The sequence below is a fragment of the Clarias gariepinus genome, chromosome 12, assembly GCF_024256425.1.
Source record: "Clarias gariepinus isolate MV-2021 ecotype Netherlands chromosome 12, CGAR_prim_01v2, whole genome shotgun sequence".
Taxonomy (NCBI): Eukaryota; Metazoa; Chordata; class Actinopteri; order Siluriformes; family Clariidae; genus Clarias; species Clarias gariepinus.
Window position 1 is genome coordinate 7,239,435 of NC_071111.1, and position 20,566 is coordinate 7,260,000.

The 20,566-nt window shown below is 38.5% G+C and overlaps 2 protein-coding genes across 3 annotated transcripts in view; both read right to left on the bottom strand.

Moving 5' to 3' along the window:
- lrguk (leucine-rich repeats and guanylate kinase domain containing) overlaps positions 1–5,813 on the bottom strand; it is a 28,785-nt gene extending 22,972 nt beyond the window's left edge. For both annotated transcript variants that reach the window (XM_053508828.1, XM_053508827.1), the window contains exons 1-5: positions 5,589–5,813; positions 4,168–4,266; positions 3,041–3,122; positions 2,784–2,884; positions 452–533 (exon numbers count right to left, since the gene is read on the bottom strand). In XM_053508828.1, coding sequence (XP_053364803.1) covers positions 452–533; positions 2,784–2,884; positions 3,041–3,122; positions 4,168–4,266; positions 5,589–5,744 — 520 coding nt within the window. In that variant the 5' untranslated portion in view covers positions 5,745–5,813. The remainder of the gene's footprint in view (positions 1–451; positions 534–2,783; positions 2,885–3,040; positions 3,123–4,167; positions 4,267–5,588) is intronic.
- A 7,928-nt stretch (positions 5,814–13,741) lies between these two features.
- The window catches only part of exoc4 (exocyst complex component 4), a 163,617-nt gene continuing 156,792 nt past the window's right edge, over positions 13,742–20,566 (bottom strand). The window contains exon 18 of the mRNA XM_053508669.1: positions 13,742–15,263. Coding sequence (XP_053364644.1) covers positions 15,026–15,263 — 238 coding nt within the window. The 3' untranslated portion in view covers positions 13,742–15,025. The remainder of the gene's footprint in view (positions 15,264–20,566) is intronic.

Genomic DNA, 20,566 nt, shown 5'->3' on the forward strand with positions numbered 1-20,566 from the left:
CTATATATATATATAGTTGGGGGATTCTTTTGATATATACTGTATGTATTTTAGCCCTAAGTTTATTTCACACGTAATAAAAAACAAACCTAATTAAAATAAAATATTGTGAAAAGTAAAATTATCATTTAATTTCTCTTTGCCCTAATGATATGTAATATGAATCAACACCAATATAAAAAAAATCAGGCGATTTTACAATATACAGTAAGAACCTTTTATATATTATGAGGCACATATGGCTTTTTATTGAGCATTAAGAATTCTAAGTATGTAAATTATAACAGAAAGAGAGTGCTTTAGTTGTTATATAGGACTGTTTAGAGCATGTAGTGGTGGAGGCATCACCTGGGATGAGAACAATTCTTCAGTATCACATCACAGCCTGACATGCTTGGATGCAATTATGGATGGAGGTGAAAAGAAATAAAACTAAATATAAAAAGGATACAGTCTAGACTGAGCTTGTGGAGAGAAGCATAGGCCGACAAATCCTTCATTAAAGAAATGTGGTTGTGAGAGAAATCCACTTCCTGTAGGTAAGACAGATTGAAGGTGGTGTTATTATTCATATACGTATGTAAAAGTTTGTAAGGGAAAAAAAGGAAAGCTTTTTACACTTGACATTACAGTAAATGACAGTTAATGGGTTTTGAATTTCAAACACCAGTTTTGTGTTAACCCTTGACTTCATTTCTATTTGACAGAACACTAGATCATCATTTGGATGGAGAAAGAACGGGAATGGACTGCACCAGTAAGTCAAGCATGCCTGAGTTCACTGCAGGAGAAATGTAGCCTGATGCCAACGCCAAACAACCAAACAGAGCTAACATGTTCTTTTGGCAGTGCCAGTTTCTTGAAGAAGGATCCTGAGTCATGGGAATGGGATTGGATTTGTCTCGTTTTTTTCTGGTTCTGCGGCTCAGCATGCTAGTGGCAATGATCTTTTTTTTTTTCTTAAAAATGTGATGCTACAAATCTTACAGAACATCCCAGAAATGGTTAGAGAGAGAGAGAGAGAGAGAGAGAGAGAGAGAGAGAGAAACACATGTAAGGGCATACTGATTCGTTTCTCTTTGTACTAAGTGAACCTATCACTTTTCTTAGTGGGAAGGGCTTTAGATTTAACCTTTCTCGCAATTGTTCTTACACATACAGTAATCTCTCTCTCTCTCTCTCCATCAGACCAGTTTAGGGATCTGCAGAAGAGTAAAAAAAAAAAAGTAAAAAAAAAAAAAACAATACAAAAGAACACTTTTAACACCAGGTTTAAGGGTAGTAAAAGACGTTAAGGTGATCCTCAAGAATCACTATGAAATTAGTTTTTTTGGGTGGGACATCTGTAATTAGAGTGACAAAATGAAATTTCGACTGACATATTTGCAGACGAGACGGAGATGGAGATGGAAAATAAGGCCGATAAAGCCCCCAGCTGCAGAAGAAGTTCAGGATTGATGAGTGAAATTTTAACATGCTGTGCCAGAGAACCTTCTAATGGCTCGTTTAAGAGGACAACCTCATGTGGTGCAGGTACTGCATATGGCAGAAGAAAGCGGGAAACATGGGCTGCGTTCCATTCCAAAGTGTACTTCACAGGGTGCTCCCTATTCCCTGCTCCTTTTGCAGGTAATATCAGTGAAGGTAAGTTCCTTGGACAAAACTTAACCATTCAGAACACCCTGAGAAGTCACCAGCACTGGGGTCACTTTCTTCGTGCGTTACCATGGTAACATAAGCACCTCAGATACCTGTCGCTGCTGCTGTGGAAATTTCACACTATGGACATCAAATATTAAATATTTATTAAAACAAAACCTGTTTTACCTACTATTAGAAAACATAATATTTAAACATGTATAACTTTGAATAATTGATTATTAATAATAATTTATTAAAGACTAGCCTATGTGTTTAATACCACAGATTTCTTGATTAAATAAAAAATTTTAATGATTGTGTCATATTGATATGATGTCACCCTTGATAATAATAATAATAATAATAATAATAATAATAATAATAATAATAATAATAAATACATAAATCCTTTTTTGAGCTCCATTTTTTTCACGATTAAGCGAGACGGGTAATGTTTTGTTCCCTTTTCTGGTGAAGTGAAGAACCCTTGTTCACTCGTCCCCTACAACAAGTTCCCCTTAAACTGAACGTTTTCGCTCCCTGAGGTTTGGAATCACAATTACCATGGCTGACCACACTGTGCAGTGTACGTCAGGCTAATCAGAACATACCTATGGCCTTTCTTATGAAAATCATTACTTTAAACCTGCCTTTAATACCGTAGAAAAACAGTAAAACATGGATGCATGCACTGTCATCACAGGAGAAAATAAAAACAGACCTTGAGACAGTTGCTTATCTGTGAAGAAGAAACCATGTTTAATATCATACCTTTGTAATCAAATCATATTGCTTATAAATGTATATAAACAGATAATTAAAATATTTTCATTGCACCCCTAAAGTACTTTATGCACCCTTTTAGTAGCACATGCACTACTTGTGGAAAAAAACATTTAGAGTTAAGCAGTGTAGTTTTTTTTTTTTTTTGTACAGAAAAGGAACCATGGCTTCAGTGAGCGCAGTGAGGATCAAGCGCTAAATCTGTTCCTTTGTAAGCTGTATGAAAGTTTAAGAATCTCCACATGTTCCAAAACTTTTGACTGCCAGTGTATATGACACAACAACCTTGAGCTCATATAAGAACTAAAACTTTCTTCTTTTTTTTTTATTCTCTTCCCTCGGCTGACGTAAGGCCTCACCTTGAGATTTTTAGGCGGTTGGAATCCAAAGAAGTCCGAGATCTCATTGTGGGAAGCGTCGAGGATGATGAGGTATGGCATGTGGCTGACGCAGGATAAATCTACCGGTCACAAAACATTAAGCACAGAAAGCACAGGAGAGGGATGGATTAACAACCTGTTTTTTTTTTATCCAGGTTTGTAAGAGGAAGGACATTTCCATCCTGGGGATATAAAGCACATGACTGACAAACAACGTGTAAAAAGTATAAATGTACCTTTTATTTTGTTGTTGGGAAGTTCAAGTTTTTGAAGATGGACATAACTGGACAAAATGGACACGTTTTTCAAGCTTTTCCTCTAAAAACAAAGTAATTCAGACATACATTTTAATATGGAAACAACTTAGTTCAGGAGCATCCTGTTTCCTTTGATCATCCTTGAGATGTTTCTGCAGCTTAATTGGAGTCCAGCTGTGGTAAATTCAGTTGATTGGACATGATTTGAAAAGGCACACACCTGTCTATATAAGGTCTTACAGTTGACAGTTCATGTCAGAGCACAAACCAAGCATGAAGTCAAAGGAATTGTCTGTGAACCTCCGAGACAGGATTGTCTTGAGGCACAAATCTGGGGAAGGTTACAGAAAAACTTCTGCTACAGTGGCCTCCATCATCTGTAAGTGGAAGAAGTTAGAAACCACCAGGACTCTTTCTAGAACTCAGGGAGATGACCAAGAACCTGATGGTCACACTGTCAGAGCTCCAGAGAGGAGAACCTTCCAGAAGGACAACCATCTCTGCAGCAATCCACCAATCAGGCCTATATGGTAGAGTGGCCAGAGAGTCTTATCAGACCTGAGAATTTTGTTTCTCATGGTCTAAGACACCTTTAGGTGCCCTTCGTATATGTCCTTATAAGGTATAAACAGGTTTGTGCCATTTTAAATCATGTCCAATCAACTGAATTTACCACAGCTGTTATTTTCTCCTTCTAGATCAGTGCTTCTCCACACCTGTCCTGGAGGACTCCCTGCCTTGCACATTTTAATGTTTTCTCAATTCTGAATTAAAGTAGATGTAACTGAACAGGGACAACACTAACACGTGCAGGGCCTCCAGAACCAGGGTTGAGACCCACTGGTGCAGTATAGAGTGTTTCCCTCTGGTATACAGTGTCTTTCCTCTGTTTATAAAATGACATTGCAATGTTTAATTTATGAATGTTAAAAGTAAAACTCCCATTTGAGGAACCACTTTTCTTCACAGTTTCTTCTACAATTTCACATTCTTGTTTTTACAAAAGGTTTTGTTTATTTTTTCGAGAGTAGGTCTTTGGTCTTTACAATAATAGAACATGTGTGAGTGTGAATGTGTATGTGTGCGTGCGTGCGTGCGGCACTAACAGGTATAGAGAGGGACAGGTAGACATGCTGTTGTCCTGTAGCCGAGCGACCCAGATTGGAGAGATGTTCACACACTTCATCTTCAGTCAGTTTACCATCCTTCATTACAGCAAACAAACAAACAGACAGACACATGTTATAAATATTACAATTATTATTACTATTATCGTTCATAGTGATAGTAGGAATTGTAGAGATATAATAATATTATTATTATTACTATTATTAATCAGAGGAAGAAGAATATCTAGCGTAAGTACACTTTGTTGAAGGTAAAGAGTTGTTGAAATAGAAATAGTTACAATGTTAAAGCTAAAAATAATTTAATGATTTTTAATGAAATCAGTGATATTATTATTATTTCAGGTTAAATCCCACATACTGTCTGTCTTTCTGTACAGCAGACCTCTCTGTCTAACCTATTAATACAAAGAAATCACATTCTGTAAGGTTGAGTATCTTACGCCTTGTTTACACTAAGATGTCCTTCTTTTTTTGTCAGACAAATACACTCCCTGTTCGGTAATCGGAGAGTGAATCACAGATAAGAAATGGAAAAAGTAGATCGGTTAAAGGTAACGTTTTACCTTTAAGTGACTCCAGTGTGTTAAAATTCAATTATATCACGTCAGCGCTGTTATTTCAGCCAAAGTGAAAATATGAACTAATCCCAGTAAAAATATTCATTTTAGCTTTTCTAATTAATATCTATTGGTGCAGGTGTTTGTTTACATTGAGCGAGTAGCGCATTAGTAGCTTATTTTAAAGTAGATTATTAATCCAACACATAGCTGGTTATAACATCGCTTTTACATTTAACATTTAACATTTTGATTTCACTTTCAAGTTTCAATTTTTAAGTTTCACTTATGGTGCAGGGTAAACTACAGGCGGATCGATATCTACTGTAAGTAGTGCAAAAGTTTAAATAAATTCTGGACATAAATAGAGATATACAGGCAGAGAGACAGACAGAGAGACAGACAAGCATACAGACAGAGAGACAGACAGGCATACAGACATACATACATACATAGGGACATAAATAGAGACATACAATACAGACAGAGAGACAGATAGACATACAGAAAGAGATACAGACAGAGAGACATAGGGACATAAATAGAGACATAGAGACACAAAAACATACAGACAGAGTCTTTTTAGTCTGGTTTAAGATATTGAAAGAGCGAGTTTTGACCAATTTACAGACAATAATCTTTTTATTTACAACAACAACAACAATAATAATAGCTGAAAGATTTTGTCTGTACATTGGTCAAAACTATCTACTATCTACAGTAAATATCTACTAATTCTTAAAAAAAATAATAATAATAAATAAATAGTTTCTAAAATAGTAACTAAAGAACTGAAATGTGTACATATGATATAAAGGTCAGATGACCTTGTTCTTATACCTCCATGTCGTGTGTGTGCTCTTCCTCCTTCTCCTCCTCAGGACTTTCTGCCCCTGGTGTTGTGTTTCTGTTGCCCTGGTCACATGACTCAGGGGGATTTGTTGCCCCGGGGCAGGCGGAACCACCCTCAGGCTGCTGCTCCACACACACAGACATGCTGCTGAATACACCGAGTCCACTTCCTCAGGGGTTATCCGCCCCAAAAAGCGCGTTAATGGGTCAGAACCGGACATTAGCACCAATGCTAACAGACGAACCGCGACATTCGTTAGGACGCGAAACCGTTTCCTAGCAACCGCGCTGACAGAAGGCGCGCAAAGGGGGCGCGAGAGGCCACGCGCGTGCACACGCGAGACCTGCTCTGCTCTGTATACTGTATAATAAACCCAGTTAAACTCTGTAGGAATATTTTAACAATTGAATACTACAGGTTATATTAATCATCTTATTACATCTGTTAATACAGCTTTAAATTGTGAATTTTATTCTAGTGCTTAACTTAAACCTCATACTGAACTTGAATATAAATTTGATACACTCCACCAGGTGAGAGGTAGACTGACCACACACACACACACATATCTACACAAAGCACTGATTATTATTATTATTATTATTATTATTATTATTATCACCCTTGCTTTCCTTCTCAATAATATTAGTATAATAATAAGTATAGTATTGTACAATTTATATATTCTATTTATACTATACTATTCTATTTTTTTTTCTATTTCTCTATTTAAGACTTTTTTAATTACTCCTTTTTTTAACCGTCTATTCCTATTCTTTTAGGAAACTTTTGGAAACTGTACACACAATCAATCACCAACACCTCTCGGCATCTGGGATTCTGGGAGTTATCACCACCTCCCCAGTTTAGTCCTCACCTCACTCCACATGTGACAATTCCACATGTGAAGGAGTTCCTGGGAGGCCAGTATTTTAGGTGATCATGGCACCAGTGTACGAAAGAAAACTTTCTACCCTTGATGGTGTCCAAGCACTGGTGAAACACTGGGATGAGTGCATTAGTGGAGCAGGGGGATTATATAAAGAAATAAAGAGAGTTTTTACTCTTAGAACTGTGTTGTTATTGTACACAATTGAGAGTCTCGGTTTTACTTGAACACCTCTCAAATACACACACACCACACACACATACACACACAGGACTTTATAATGTGATTGGATTATGTTAATATTATGTGAATTAATAATGCTCACTTTACATAATTTAAACTAGTAGATTAGATACTTAATTTAAATTCAGCTTAAGAAATTAAATAAATTGGCAAGGTCAATTAAATATGAGAAAATAGATAAATTGATATATAAAAATCAATTACATTTATACATTTAATTATTTTTTCAAAATACAATAATTTGAAGTCACATTCGGAATATTTTTATTAAACTCCAACCCCGATGTAAATCTTCCCTTTTTTTATAGTATACAATGCACTTCAGTTCTTCCTAGAAGAAATTATGCATTTAATTTTCCAGAGAAATAGACAAACCACATCTGAAGCTGGACTTGCTGGGTTTCACCTCTTACACCTTCAGAAAAACTTGTACAAGCCAGACAAGGTCTGAGCGTGAGGTCTCCACAAAAAAACTTAAGGGTCAGAAATGTCATTGTTCATCATGAGGAGGGCTGCATCATTTGCTTTAAAAAAAACCTGCTTTTTAAAAAAAACAAATTGTGATTTTAACAGTGTTATGTAACTATTAAATGTACCATATTCTATTCAAACATATACTGCCTGGACAAAAAAAAAAAAAACGAAGTCAAGTACACTAAGAATTTCTACAGTCACCTTTAACTTTGATTACAGCACAATGTGGTGTCCAGCTCGTGCTCCCAGAACAACCATAGTTCACAATTTGAGTCCTGAAATATTTCCTGTACCATCAGGGAACAAAACCTTTATAGGTGCAATAACCTACTGTATGTACATTCAATACATTCAGGTCGTCAGCTGACTTCATTTTATTTCCACATAACGTTACTGAGTCTAGACCTGAGAAACTGATCAACCCCAGATCATCACACTGTCTTCAGAGGCTTGTACAGTGGACATTATGCATGATGTGTGCATCGCTTCATGTGCTTCCCTTCTTACACGCCTGAACGCCTACCACCCAGGAATAGGGACTCATCAGACTGCATGACCTTTATACATCACTCCAAAGTCCAATCTTTATTCTCCCTAGCAAACTTAAGCCTTTTTCTGTTGAGTCTTAATAACAAGTGGTTTTCTCATGGACACACAGCTGTTTATCATGTGAGTTCTCATCACACTGTGTATGTATGGAAATTATCTTACTTTCCATTTTAAACATACTGTAGCTCTGTTCTTTACTGTTGATATATTTATTTTATTACCATGCAACATCACAGAGTATTTAAGTGATCTCTGTCCATGATTATTTTACGACCACATTTCTTCCACAGAGTTGACGGTTCAGGACTATCCTTCCAGGTTTTTGATAATGTGTTGAGAGGTTTTTACCCCACATACTGTAGTAATTGTAAATCTCCTTAGTTGTTTTCTTTGCTTAATGCAGCACCAATAATTTGACCCTTCTAAAATTGCGAGTTTTTTTTTTTTTTTTTTTTTTTTTGGCCAGGCAGAGTGCATACCGTATCTAGGCAAATAATGGATGTTGGTCAATACTAATGTAGCACCTCAAAAGTTATTTCAAAACAAACAAACAAACAAATGATTAAATTATTAATAAACTCTACATATATTAACTGTAATGAATTGCAGACTTTTCCTTATAAATAATTGCATTGGTCCATATCTCAATTTCGATTTTTATTTAATCAATTGTGCAGCTCTAATCAACCAAACAAACAAATTAATCACACTTAAGTGTTTTATATATACAGTACAAGCCCCTTATAAAGCTACCTTCACTTGGCTTTAGGAGAGTGATCACATTTACGTAGGTCATTAGAGACATAGCCTGTAAGCCAAATATGTCAAATAAAGTGGTGATTTAGTGTAGTGATTTTAACATCGAGCCTAATGAGCTGCTGATTTATACGCATCCAACAGACAGCCAGAGGTGGTGCGAAGCAGAGTGAACGATCCTCACGTACAGTACAGTACCTGCTCATAGAATATACAGTAGTCTGTCCTCCTTTTATTTATATTACTCTTAACATACAACCATCAGAATAAGCAAATTAATAAAAACTAGTGATTTTAATACCAAAATGATTATCCATTATCAAAATGAATGATAGAACACTAGTAACCCAGTAACAATCTATCCAATGATGGAAACTACAAAGCACTTTTGTAAGTCACTCTGGATAAGAGCGTCGTCTGGCAAATGCCTAAATGTAAATATAGAACACAATGTGATTAAGATTAGAAAACCTAAAGTAGACTCATAGATTTTTTTTTTTATGAAAACAGAAAGACAGATACCAGGCGAACTCATTCTCCAACACACTCAGTAAAACCTAACACCTGTTTCATTTATATAAAACTGTACATATCTGTATCTGTATCTAACACTACTGATCATTTTCAAGCAAAGATTTTTCACACAAAAATGAAGAAATAAATGTGTTAATTTTAATTACTCTTTAGTGCTCTTTAAAGATGTCTATTATACAGAAATGTTTTTAAAAGCAGATTTTCTTGTGTTTTTTTTTTTGTCATTTGTTTCACTGCCATCTGAAAACTGGTTAGTCATTTAATATGTTACTTTTTTTACAGGCATGAGGATTTTTAAGGTATGTTTGAAAATAATAAATAGTTTTGTACATCATAATGCAGACAGGATAAACATATATACCTACATTTGTACAAAAGATAATGTGGTGCCTAAGACTTTTGCACAGTACCATATTCATAATGCAACAACTTTATGGATAATTAATTGCAAAATGCTTTCAACCCTTTTCAGCAGATTAATGTTTATGTTTACTAAATTTAACTTTGTAGTAATGATTAATGTTAATTATATTCCAAATATCAATCAATGGTAGGAATACTTACTCACTCATCATCTATACTGCTTTATCCTGTATTAAGGGTCGCAGGGGGCCTGGAGCCTATCCCAGGAGACTTAGGGCAGGAGGCGGGGTACACCCTGGATGGGGTGCCAATCCATCGCAGGGCACACACACATTTACACAAGCTCAATCACACACTACAGGCAATTTGAGAACGACAATCAGCCTAATCTGCATGTCTTTGGACTGTGGGATGAAACCGGAGTACCTGGAGGTAACCCACCAAGAACGGGAAGAACATGCAAACTCCATGCACACAGACCCCGAGGCGGGAATCAAATATGAGCTGGAGGTGCAAAGCGCTATGGCTTAGTGCTCACCACAAAGCCATCATGCCATCACCAATGTTGAGAAATTATATGTTGCAATTATATAAGAATTGTATACTCTTATAGACCTCTTTATTATTAGGACTGTACATCCACTCGCTCTTGTACTGTAATTATATAATCAGTTAATCATGTGGCTGCAGTAAGATACATAAAATCATGCAGATACCAGTTTGCAGCTTCATATCAACTACAGAGTAAAAACAAACAAACAAACATTCCATCTTAAATGCCTTGTTGTTTAATGGACGTCATTGGGCTAGAAAGGAGATAACCCCTATGTACAATTGTGGTGAGCAGAAAAGCCTGGCAGAATGCATAACACAATTTGTTGAACCTCAAAGTGGATGGGCTACAACAGGAGAACACCATGCCAGATTCCACTTCTGTCAGGATGAAGCACAGATGTAGGACCCAGAGATGAACCAAAAATGGATTTCTGCTGAGGCATGCAGCAGAATCGTACAGTAAGGTCAGAATTTGGCACCAACAGCACCTTGTGTGCAAACAGTCCATGCTGGTGGGGGTAGTGTAATGGTGTGGGGGATGGTAATACCAATCCATCATGGCCTCAATGCCACAGATTATTTGGTCATTGTTGCTGACCATGTGCATCCCTTCATGGGCATTATTTCTCATGTTCTAATGGCTACATCCAACATAATAATGCACCATGTCCCAGATAGGACAAAGTTGTCTCAAACTGGTTTCACGAACATGACAATGCACCTACACATCTAAATCTAGTAGAACTATGTGGTAAAACAGGAGATTTGATGAAAGTGCACCTGAAAAATCTACAGAATTTAGAACTGTTTTGAGAATAATGAGAGACAACACCCAGTATCATTCATACTATTTGTGCTCTTAATAAAGAGTACCGTAAAAATAAAAGTACAGCATGGACACACACAATTACATTTATTAAATAAATTAGAAACCATTCCTCTTAAATTCTGCTGGAATAAAACGGCAGATTAAAATCGTATTAGGAGGGTTACATAACAGGTAACCCGCTGACTCTTATCACATGAAACTGTTTGATTATTTAAAAAAAGTTTTTACAGTCTTTACTGCTGTACAGTACATTCTGGCATCATAATGAGTTTGGTTCATTCTCAGTCCTGAGCACACTGCTGGATGTGAATCCTGCTGAGTTCCCAGCCAAGTACCAAGACAATCTAGTTATATTGAACTAATGAGCATTCTGGCTGGGATTTTTCTTCATTAACTGCAGAGCTAATCACTGAACCTCTATCCTCAGGGTTTAGCTTGGCTTTCCATCACAGCTTCACAAGCCTTAACAAGAAAGTTCTTGAGATCCTTTACATCAGACTGATACTTTTTCACTCACTTACCTTCCGTTGGATCTCCTGCAGCTGTGTCGTACATCTGGATCTTGCACACACATCAGGCAGAGTTTGTAGCATCAGTTCTCTATGTAGTGGGGTGGTTTTTTAACTAGTGCATGAGTAAGGCTTAACCTAAAGAGAAAGATACTGAAACAATGACACTTTCTACACACTGTTAATTTTTTATTTAAATTTATAGCTTTGGATCGCCACATCCCCATTTGGGCATTATAATTTTTTTTTCTTTATTTATTTTTGACAGTTGTTTGCTTTGTGTGATGCATCTAAGGTGAATTCAGGAAGGGCTAGAAGCCACGCTGTGGTACAAAATTGTACATCTCCCACAAGGGCTATCCTGTCCAGACATGACAGGCGTCTGTAAACTCCCCTGTCCACACATCTTCAGGCACTGTTGTACTGTATATTAACTGCAAGAAAGGATTGCAGCACCGGCTTTTAAACTGAACGTGGCTCTATTTGACATCCCAGAAACGTAGCTTTAATGCTTGCTTAGCTTTATAATTTATACTGTATGTTAACATTACTTTGGATTTGATTGAATTCCATCATCCGTACCCAACATGCTGTTAGCAAACGATTTCATCTCGGCAATGCAGCTGTCAGTCAAATCAGCCACACCCCCTAATTATGTTTAATTGTATCGCATAATATAATCATAGCTAGATTTGCCTATGTATGGCAAATATGGAGACCAAACCTGTTTTTTTTTTTTTTTGTACCAGGCTGTTAACATGTATTCATCTTTCTGTTAGTTGTAAAGTTTATTGTAACATGGGGCTCTATGGGGTTTGATTCACTTTTGGACCCTAGTGGTTATTCCAAGAACTGCATAATTTCAGACATAAAGACACCAAACTAGACTTTTCCCCTCACATTTTGGAACTGATCATCTTTTACCTCAGACTGGGTGAATGGTTTAGTTTTTATATAATCTGAGGCTGTTAAGGTTTAATTATGCACATTAAAGGCAGACTTATATTTAAACTAACAATTAAAAAAAAAAGATACAAAATATTTATCCTTGACAATACTACTGTACCTTAGCTACAATAAAAGGTACTTTTGAAAACCTTTCCAGAAGAGTCCAAGTTATATTATATTACAACAGCAAATAAGATTAAGTCTGGAATGGGATGTTCAACAAGGGCATCTGAATGTGATGATCAGCTGTAGCCAAACCTTTACCATATAGTGCATCGAATCAAGGTTTGTTGTGGTGGAAAATCAATAGAGAACAGTAGAACGCAAGATAACAATGTTTATTAAGCAGCATAAATCTTCTGACATGATGAACATTCCAGTATTCCAGGCACGTACTGTTATACACTTACATTATGAACCATTTTGTTCAGCTACACATACTGTAGCATACTGCCTTAAAGAATAAAACACTACCCAAAATATAGCTTGGATCAGGATCTCTTTTTAAATCCTTTCACTGGCTTCCAGTATGTGACAGAACTGACTTCTGGGTACTAGTCTATAAATATGCATGCGGTTTAGGGTCAGCGTATCTGTCTGATACAGTTAAGCAATAAAAGCAGAGCAGATAACTCAGACTCTTACATAAATGTTCAGAGCGCACAGAGAAGCAGATTTTGAACAGAACAAAGTAAAGATTGGTGAAAAGTTGAAATCCTTAAGTCAAGTTTGTTAGGTTTGAGTCACTCTCAGTGTGTGAACGTAGCATGGCTGTTCATTAAATACTTATCAGGATCTCGTATTTATCTAACAATCAGCATTCGTGTTGTGTTATTCACATGGTTGTCTGTTATCAGTCATCCTGGACTTGCTATCGTGTGTATTAATGTATTAAGTTTTAAAATCCTCATTCAAATTGCTGTTGTAAAAACTAAAACCATCCAGCCTATGCCTGATGTTATTGATATTTCGAAGAGCGACGATCTTGCGTGATTTTGGTCAGAGGATGAGATCAGTGCATGCTACATACACACAGAGATTTCGGAGGAGACAATGGCACTTACAGTATAACGTCGTGTCTAGACAGCGGTCGACTTCCGTCCTAGAAACGACTAGCTTCCGTTTCTGATTCTGATCCATATGCCTTGAGTACATTGTGTTGTTCTTTTCAAGCGGACTTGGGTACGGTTTCCGAGCAGGAAATGATTGCTTTCTCATTGATTAAAATGAACCAGACGTTGCTGTCGAGTGTTCTCAGAAAACGATACTGGGGCACTAATGTGGAAAAAAAAAGAGGACGTTTTCTTTAGAAATGAATATATACAAGGTAGATGTGTCTATTAAGTCATCTGCTTTAATAAACTTAACAGCACTTGGATCCATATTTTTTTTTTTTTCTTTTTTTTACTCTCTCAAACAAGCTGTTATTGTGGATTCTTCTTGCATCTTTACCATGTTTTTAAAAACATTGAATTGTTTAACACACACAGAGCCAAACGAGTTGGATTTTATTGATTTATTTCATGTTATGTTACAGAATTGAAATGTTAAATACATTCAGTACATTGAAAAGTTAAACAGTGGACACATTCGAAGCAAAATAAATCAATAACCTTACAAAGCATCAGTGAAAACCCACAAAACTAATGCATTTCTATAAAATAAAAGCTTAATAATATTTTCTTGGCACCGTGCTGATAAATTGAAAAAGAAAAAACGAAACCCAAATCCCTAAATCCATGAAGTTAAGGTCAAGCGCATCAGGTTGATCTAAATCTTTCGGCTTCACTCCACGTAGCTTTGTTCCTGCAAACTTCCTGTCGCCCGCTCTCCGCACTCACATCATCGTTCAAATAAAGTCGGAATATTAAAGACGTTTCTTTTCTTTCCCCCTCACTCGCGTTAATACGTTGCGCAGCGCCCGTGGGCCGTTATTGATTCCTGACACTGAGTCATAATGATGTATCGCTGCGCTGGCTTCAGGGAGCGCCGTTTGCCTGGTGCCCGTGTTTCTGTATCGACAGCGCTTTCTTTCTCCTTCTCTTGTTAAGCACTTTTCTTCCGAGTTAATGAACTAAAAGCACCATGGGGCAGAAAGAATGAATGATTTGTGGCATTCCGTGTATGTGAGAGAGAGAGAGAGAGAGAGAGAGAGAGAGAGACCAAGTGAGTAAGACTTAAGGAAAAAAGGCGAATTAAAGTTTTGATAGCTGCGAGTCAATGGCTGGAGATCCCTTTTCCTCTCTTTCTCTCTAAAATACACACATCACTGACCCTAAAGATACGATACACAATTAATCGCCTTTTTCTTCCAAATAAACGCCGGCGTTAAAAAAATGTAGAATAAAAGAATATCCTTTTAGGAGGACAAAATAACATCGCAGGGAGTGACGGATAATAATTCCAGCACTCTGATGTGCTGTGTGTGATTGTGGACACACTCGTGTGTGTGTGTGTGTGTGAGAGTGAGTGTGTGAGGCGGCATATAACCGAGAGCAGTGCTTTTATATTACAGGAAAATGAGATGACAGTGTCCTCGAGTCACGCGTCCAGATTCCATCTGCTTATTTCACGAGGTGAAGCCTGGTGGTGGGTGAGGCATGCTCCGAGGGATTATTTTATTACAGACTAATTTGTGTGTGTGTGTGTGTGAGTGTAAACAGTATGTGTGCAATACTTCTTTCATTCTCTAGTGTTGCACATTAAAAGAAAATATAGACTGTGTGTGTGTGTGTGTGTGTGTGTGTGTGTGTGTGTGTGTGTGTGTGTGTGTGTTTACACAGTAGTGATTTTCTTGTCCTTGGTGGCCTGTTTGATGGCGGCCTGCTCGCAGATGATCTCTTTGAGGCGCTGCAGGCGTGTGTTCTGGACGCTCAGGTCTCCCACGCCGGTCTGGCTGCGGTGCAGGAGGCTCAGGGCGTTGATGTACTCCAGCTCGCTGTAACGCACGCCCTGATCCACCACCAGGTTCAACAACTCGTCTGCTGTGTTATACAACATCTCATAGTACTGCCTGCAGAGACAGGGAGAGAAAAAGGGAAAGAGATTTTTTAAAATATTATTATTATATTATTATTATATATTATTATTATTTTATAAATACAGATAGATGTTGTTAGCGAAGCAAAGCACTACTATTATTATTGTGTAACTAGTCCCATACCGTTTGTTGTAGACCCATAAAAGAGGTGTCAACAAAATCGTGTGGCTTATTTAACTCAGGCAACCAATCAGTCTTTCGGGTTTATCCTGATGCTCATAAGCCACACCGCTAGCAACTATTTAGAGCACCCTAGCGACTCTAACCCATGGAGGATTATCTTCACAACAGTATGTCATAAAGACATGAGTATTGGTTTATAACATTCATATCCGATAGAAGCGTTTGTTTTCTTCATTAGCAGTTGCCAAGTCACTCCCTAGCAATAAAACAGTGTACCCTAGCAACCATTTTTTGAACACTATTCAGAACATTGAATAGACATGAATTTTTTGACTCATGCTAATGATTTTGTAGCAATATGCTAATCATGCTAGCATCAGGTTAACGACATGCTTATTATATTGGCTTCATGCTGAATCATGCTAATCACATTGGAGTCATGATAGCAACATGCTAATCATGTTAGCATCATTCTAGCAACATGCTAATTATGTTATGCTAATCATGCTAGCATCATGCTTATAATATGCTAATGATGTTGCTAGCTACACGCTAACATTGATAGCACAATGCACGTGAAATGCTAATCATGTTAGCATCATGTCTAAAATTGCTAGCATCATGTTAGCAACATGCTAATCATGTTACCAATGTGCCAGCGACATGCTAATGATGTTGCTAGCAAAATGCCAATATAGTTAGCATACGTTTTGCCATGGCAAGCAACACTTAAAATATACCTCTCTAGTTTGTAACCTCTCTATAATTGCTTTTGCAACAATGTATTTTTAAACATAATTAAGCCCTTTTAAACTTCAATATTTAGAAGAGAGAGAGAATAAGAAATGAGAAAGGCAAGGTGGGAAGAGAGAAAGAAAAGCAAGACAGACAAAAAGGGAGAGAAAAAAGAAAGAGAGGGGGAGGGGGGGAGAATGAGAAAGAGCAAGGGGGGAGTAAGGTGAGAGAGAGAGACAGACAAACTAAGGACAGAATAAAACTAAACAGAGAGGCAGACATACAGTAGAATGAAAGTCAGAGTATGACAGAATGACAGACAGTAAAAGACAGATGGGGAGGGAGAGAGAGAAAGAGAGAGAGAGAGAGAAAGAGAGAGAGAGAAAGAGGAATATTGTTTTTTTTTACCATCTACTTCTGCTATTTTCTTGTGCTTTATTTCTAAGCTTTGGCAATACAAATGTAAATATTTGTCATGCCGATAAAGCACCTTTGAATCTTGAGAGAAAGGTAGGGAGAAAAGAAAAGTGTGAGAGAGAGAGCGAGAGAAAGAGAGAGAGAAGAGCGAGAAAACGCAAGGGGGGGAGGGAGAAAGGAAAAAGAGTGGTGGAGAAAAAATACAGACAGATAAAAAGAGAAGGAGAGCGACGGTGGGGCGAAAAGCAAGACAGACAGAGAGAGAGAGAGAGAGAGAGAGAGTGAGATAGCTTTCCTTTTTTGTTCACAAAAGTCACTTTATCCTTGACTTTAACTAAATGTCTGTATTCTTTTATTTCATATACATTTTTATTTCTTTATTTTTTAACCACCTACTTCTGTTATTTTCTTGTGACTTATTTCTACGCTTTGGCAATACAAATGTTAATATATGCCATGCCAATAAAGCACCTTTAAATCTTGAATTTTGAGAGAGAGAGAGAGAGAGAGAGAGAGAGAGAGAGAGAGAGAGAGAGCATTCTTTTCCCCTCACACACATTATGAGTGGATGAGATGTGCTTTGAGCTGCAGTGGCGCTGTGCTGCAGTCAGGGGGCAGCAGTGCAGCAGAGCACCTCTACTGAGGAATACAATCAGCTCTTTCCTCATTTTACCTCATTGCATCAGTGGGCAGGTAGTGGACACACACACACACACACACACACAGATGAATAATATTAATCTTCCTTGGACTTTTTGGGGCCAAAGCAGCATAATCTAGTGCAGATAATGATGCAACATCTGACTTCAGCTAGCAGGGGAAAAGCAAATACAGTACATGCAGACCCTCATGAAGTTGATTGCTATTCACACATACACACACACATCTGTAGTTGTATTTCTGCAGCAGTAGCACAATCACAGTGAGTGTGATAAGAGCAGCAAGAGCGAGAACGTCCCTGAGCTCATCAGAGCACAGAGTGAGTCTCGTCTCTCTCCTTCATCTCTCTTCCTCCTCCTCCACCGCCGCCGCTCACTGAGGACCAGCACAGGCCCGAGAAAAAACACTGAGCCAGCAGGAATCTCGGTCTCTCTCTCTCTCTCAGGTATTCAGCAGTGTGACCGCACTCTCAACGAGCTGCCAAATAGGTTTTAACAGCGCCTCTCACCTCAGGCTCCGTAATCCAGACTTTCTTCCCCATGTAGCCGAGTTGACCTTTAAAGTCGGGGCAGGAGGCCAGCGCTGGAGCTCGCGTTAGCCAAAAAGCCGCGTGTGGGGCACGTCACAATAACGCATTGTACAAAACCAACCACAATGCTGCTTAGATACGTCTAATAAAAAAAAATATGTACGAGTCCTCCAAAGACTAAAAATTAAAGATCTAATAGATGTCTACGCTTCCTAATGAAGGTTGTGTGTGAGTTTGTTCAACAGTTTAGGAGGAGTGTGTCACTGCCGGGTGATGAGCGCCGGCCTGAGGTGACAGATTGTGACACGTGTCTCTTCACAGTCAGGAGACAAACAAGCCGTCTTCAGATTGTCTCTGTCTCTCTTTTTCTTTCCTTCTTGCTTACCCTCCTTCCTCTTATTCATTTTATTTATTTATTACATTTTTATTTCTTTATCTTTGCTCCTTTCTTTCTTTTTTCTAAAGACAACCCTCCACTCCATTAACCTGATGCACTTTTATACACACTAGGAATAATCATGCTAGTGTCTCGTCTCGAGTTCACTAAGGGTAAAAGTAAACAGCATTATTCTGGACATGGCGTAAACAGGTGTGTCCAGAATAATGACACACGAAGAGACATGTTCGGGAGCATAATAGCACGCAGAAGATCGTTTGTGTGTGTGTGTGTGTGTGTGTTGTTGATTGCCTTACATAGACATTCCCTAGGCCTGCATTTACGCCTCTAAACACACAGCTCTAAAGAAAAGAAAACTAGTACAAACTCATCGTCTATTAAAGCGCACACCCTTACATAATAATCAGCATCTTTATTTTAGTTCAGGAGGAATACACAAGATCTAATAGCCTCTGGAACGAGAGAGAGAGAGAGAGAATAAGAAAGAGAGAGAGTGAGAGTGAGATTGAGAGGGAAAGAAAAAGAGCATGATAAAAAGTGAGAGTTTGAGAAAATAAGTGATAAATATAGAGCGAGAGAAAGAGCAAGAGAACGAAAGTATAAGTGAGAGCAAGAGAGAATGATAGAGACAGAGAAAGCGAGAGAGAGATAGAGCAAGAAAGCAGTAAAAAGAACGACAGAGACAGAGTGAAAGAGAAAGACAGATGGATCGAGAGAGAGAGAGAGCGAGAAAGAGAAAGTCAGACAGATAGACCAAGAGAGAGAGAGCGAAAGAGAGACAAAGAGGGAGACAGAGAGAGATAAAGAGAGACAACGAGAGAGTGAGAAATAGAAAGAGACAAACGGATAAAGAGTGAGAGAGGGAATGAAAAAGAGCATGAAAAAAGTGAGTGTGAAAATAAGTGATAGAGTGAGAAAAAGAACATGAGAAAGAAAGTCAAAGTTGAGAGCAAGAGAGAATGATAGAGAGAGAAAACGCAAGAGAGCAGTAGAGAGAAAGAGAGAGACAGATAGAGCAAGGGATAGAAAGAGAGAAACAGAGACAGAGAGAAACAGAGACAAAAAGAAAAACAGAAAGAGAGAGACATAGTGCGCGAGAGAGAAAAAGAGGGAGACAGAGCGAAAGAAAAAGACAGAGAGAAAGAGATAAACAGATAGAGAGAGTGTGTATGTGAGACAAATAGTGGTATAGTTAGAAAATATCCGTAAAAAAATGAACGCACCAGACACAATGTTGATATCTGAAGGTTAAAACTTTGTGTGTGTGTGTGTGTGTGTGTGTGTGTGTTCTTCATGCACTACAGTGTTGGTTCTTCACCAGCGTTAATGCGCTTCATTTCCCAGCTACTTTAAAATCATTTAGCGGAGCAGCACTGAGTTGTTAAGCAGATTTGATCTCGGAGGCTTTTTAACCCCCTGCACTTCCCCATCTACCCCGCTTCCCATTAGGAGCAGATAATAATGATCAGGAACAACCGGTGCTGCACAAACGCACACACAAACACACTGGAGAGATGGAACAGACTTTTTGTCCTCCAGCGGGCTGACACGGGCGCGTGTGCTCTCTGTGTTCCATTAAGTTTTAATTAGGCGTGTTTCTCTCTCTCTCTCTCTGTCTGTATACAGGAGCGGAGCGTCAGGCAAATTCATGATGCGAGACGTGGTGGAGATGCGCGTCATCGTGATGGGAACGACGGGAAAGGGCCGGAATCAGCACAATTCGTTTCCTCTGATTCCCAGCATGTGCTATATTAAAGCCATTAAGCGGTTTGTGGCTCCGTCAGCGCGTTCTCCACAACACATTAGTTAAGCGTCCGGGAGGAGGGATGACAGAGAGGTTGGGGGGGAGATAAAGCGAGGCAGAGATAGACGACCTGAGTGATCGTCTCCATCAAGCACGACGTGCAACGCTCGTCACCACGGTAACAAACGAGAACATGTGTTTCCCTTCACGCTGGGTTCCTGCCTTCCTGTTAGCGGGAGAAACGTTCTGAACTGAGATTCGATTGTCACAGAGTGACACGGTCTTTAAGGATTGAAATGAATCCAAATGGCTCGGGTACTGTACATGTTTAAAGATGAGTATGAACGTGTTAGTGTGTCCTGAGGGAAAGACAAAGGAAATGAAAGGGAGAAAGAGAGAGAGAAAGTCGAAGTCGGCATCACTGCACTGCAGACGAGGAGAAAAATGCACGAGCATAAGGACCTCGCCTCAAACACACACACACTAACACTACAGTGCTGTCAGGCACAGCTGCTGTTCCGTTTCGACGCGCTGGAGTGTAAACGCACCGGACCATCATCCTGACAAGGCAAATAAATACCGTTGTGTATCACTTTTCCGGAAGCTTCCTCACTGGTCGCAGAAATGCTGTCACAGCCCGGGAAAAAAACTGAACCAGAACTACCATTCAA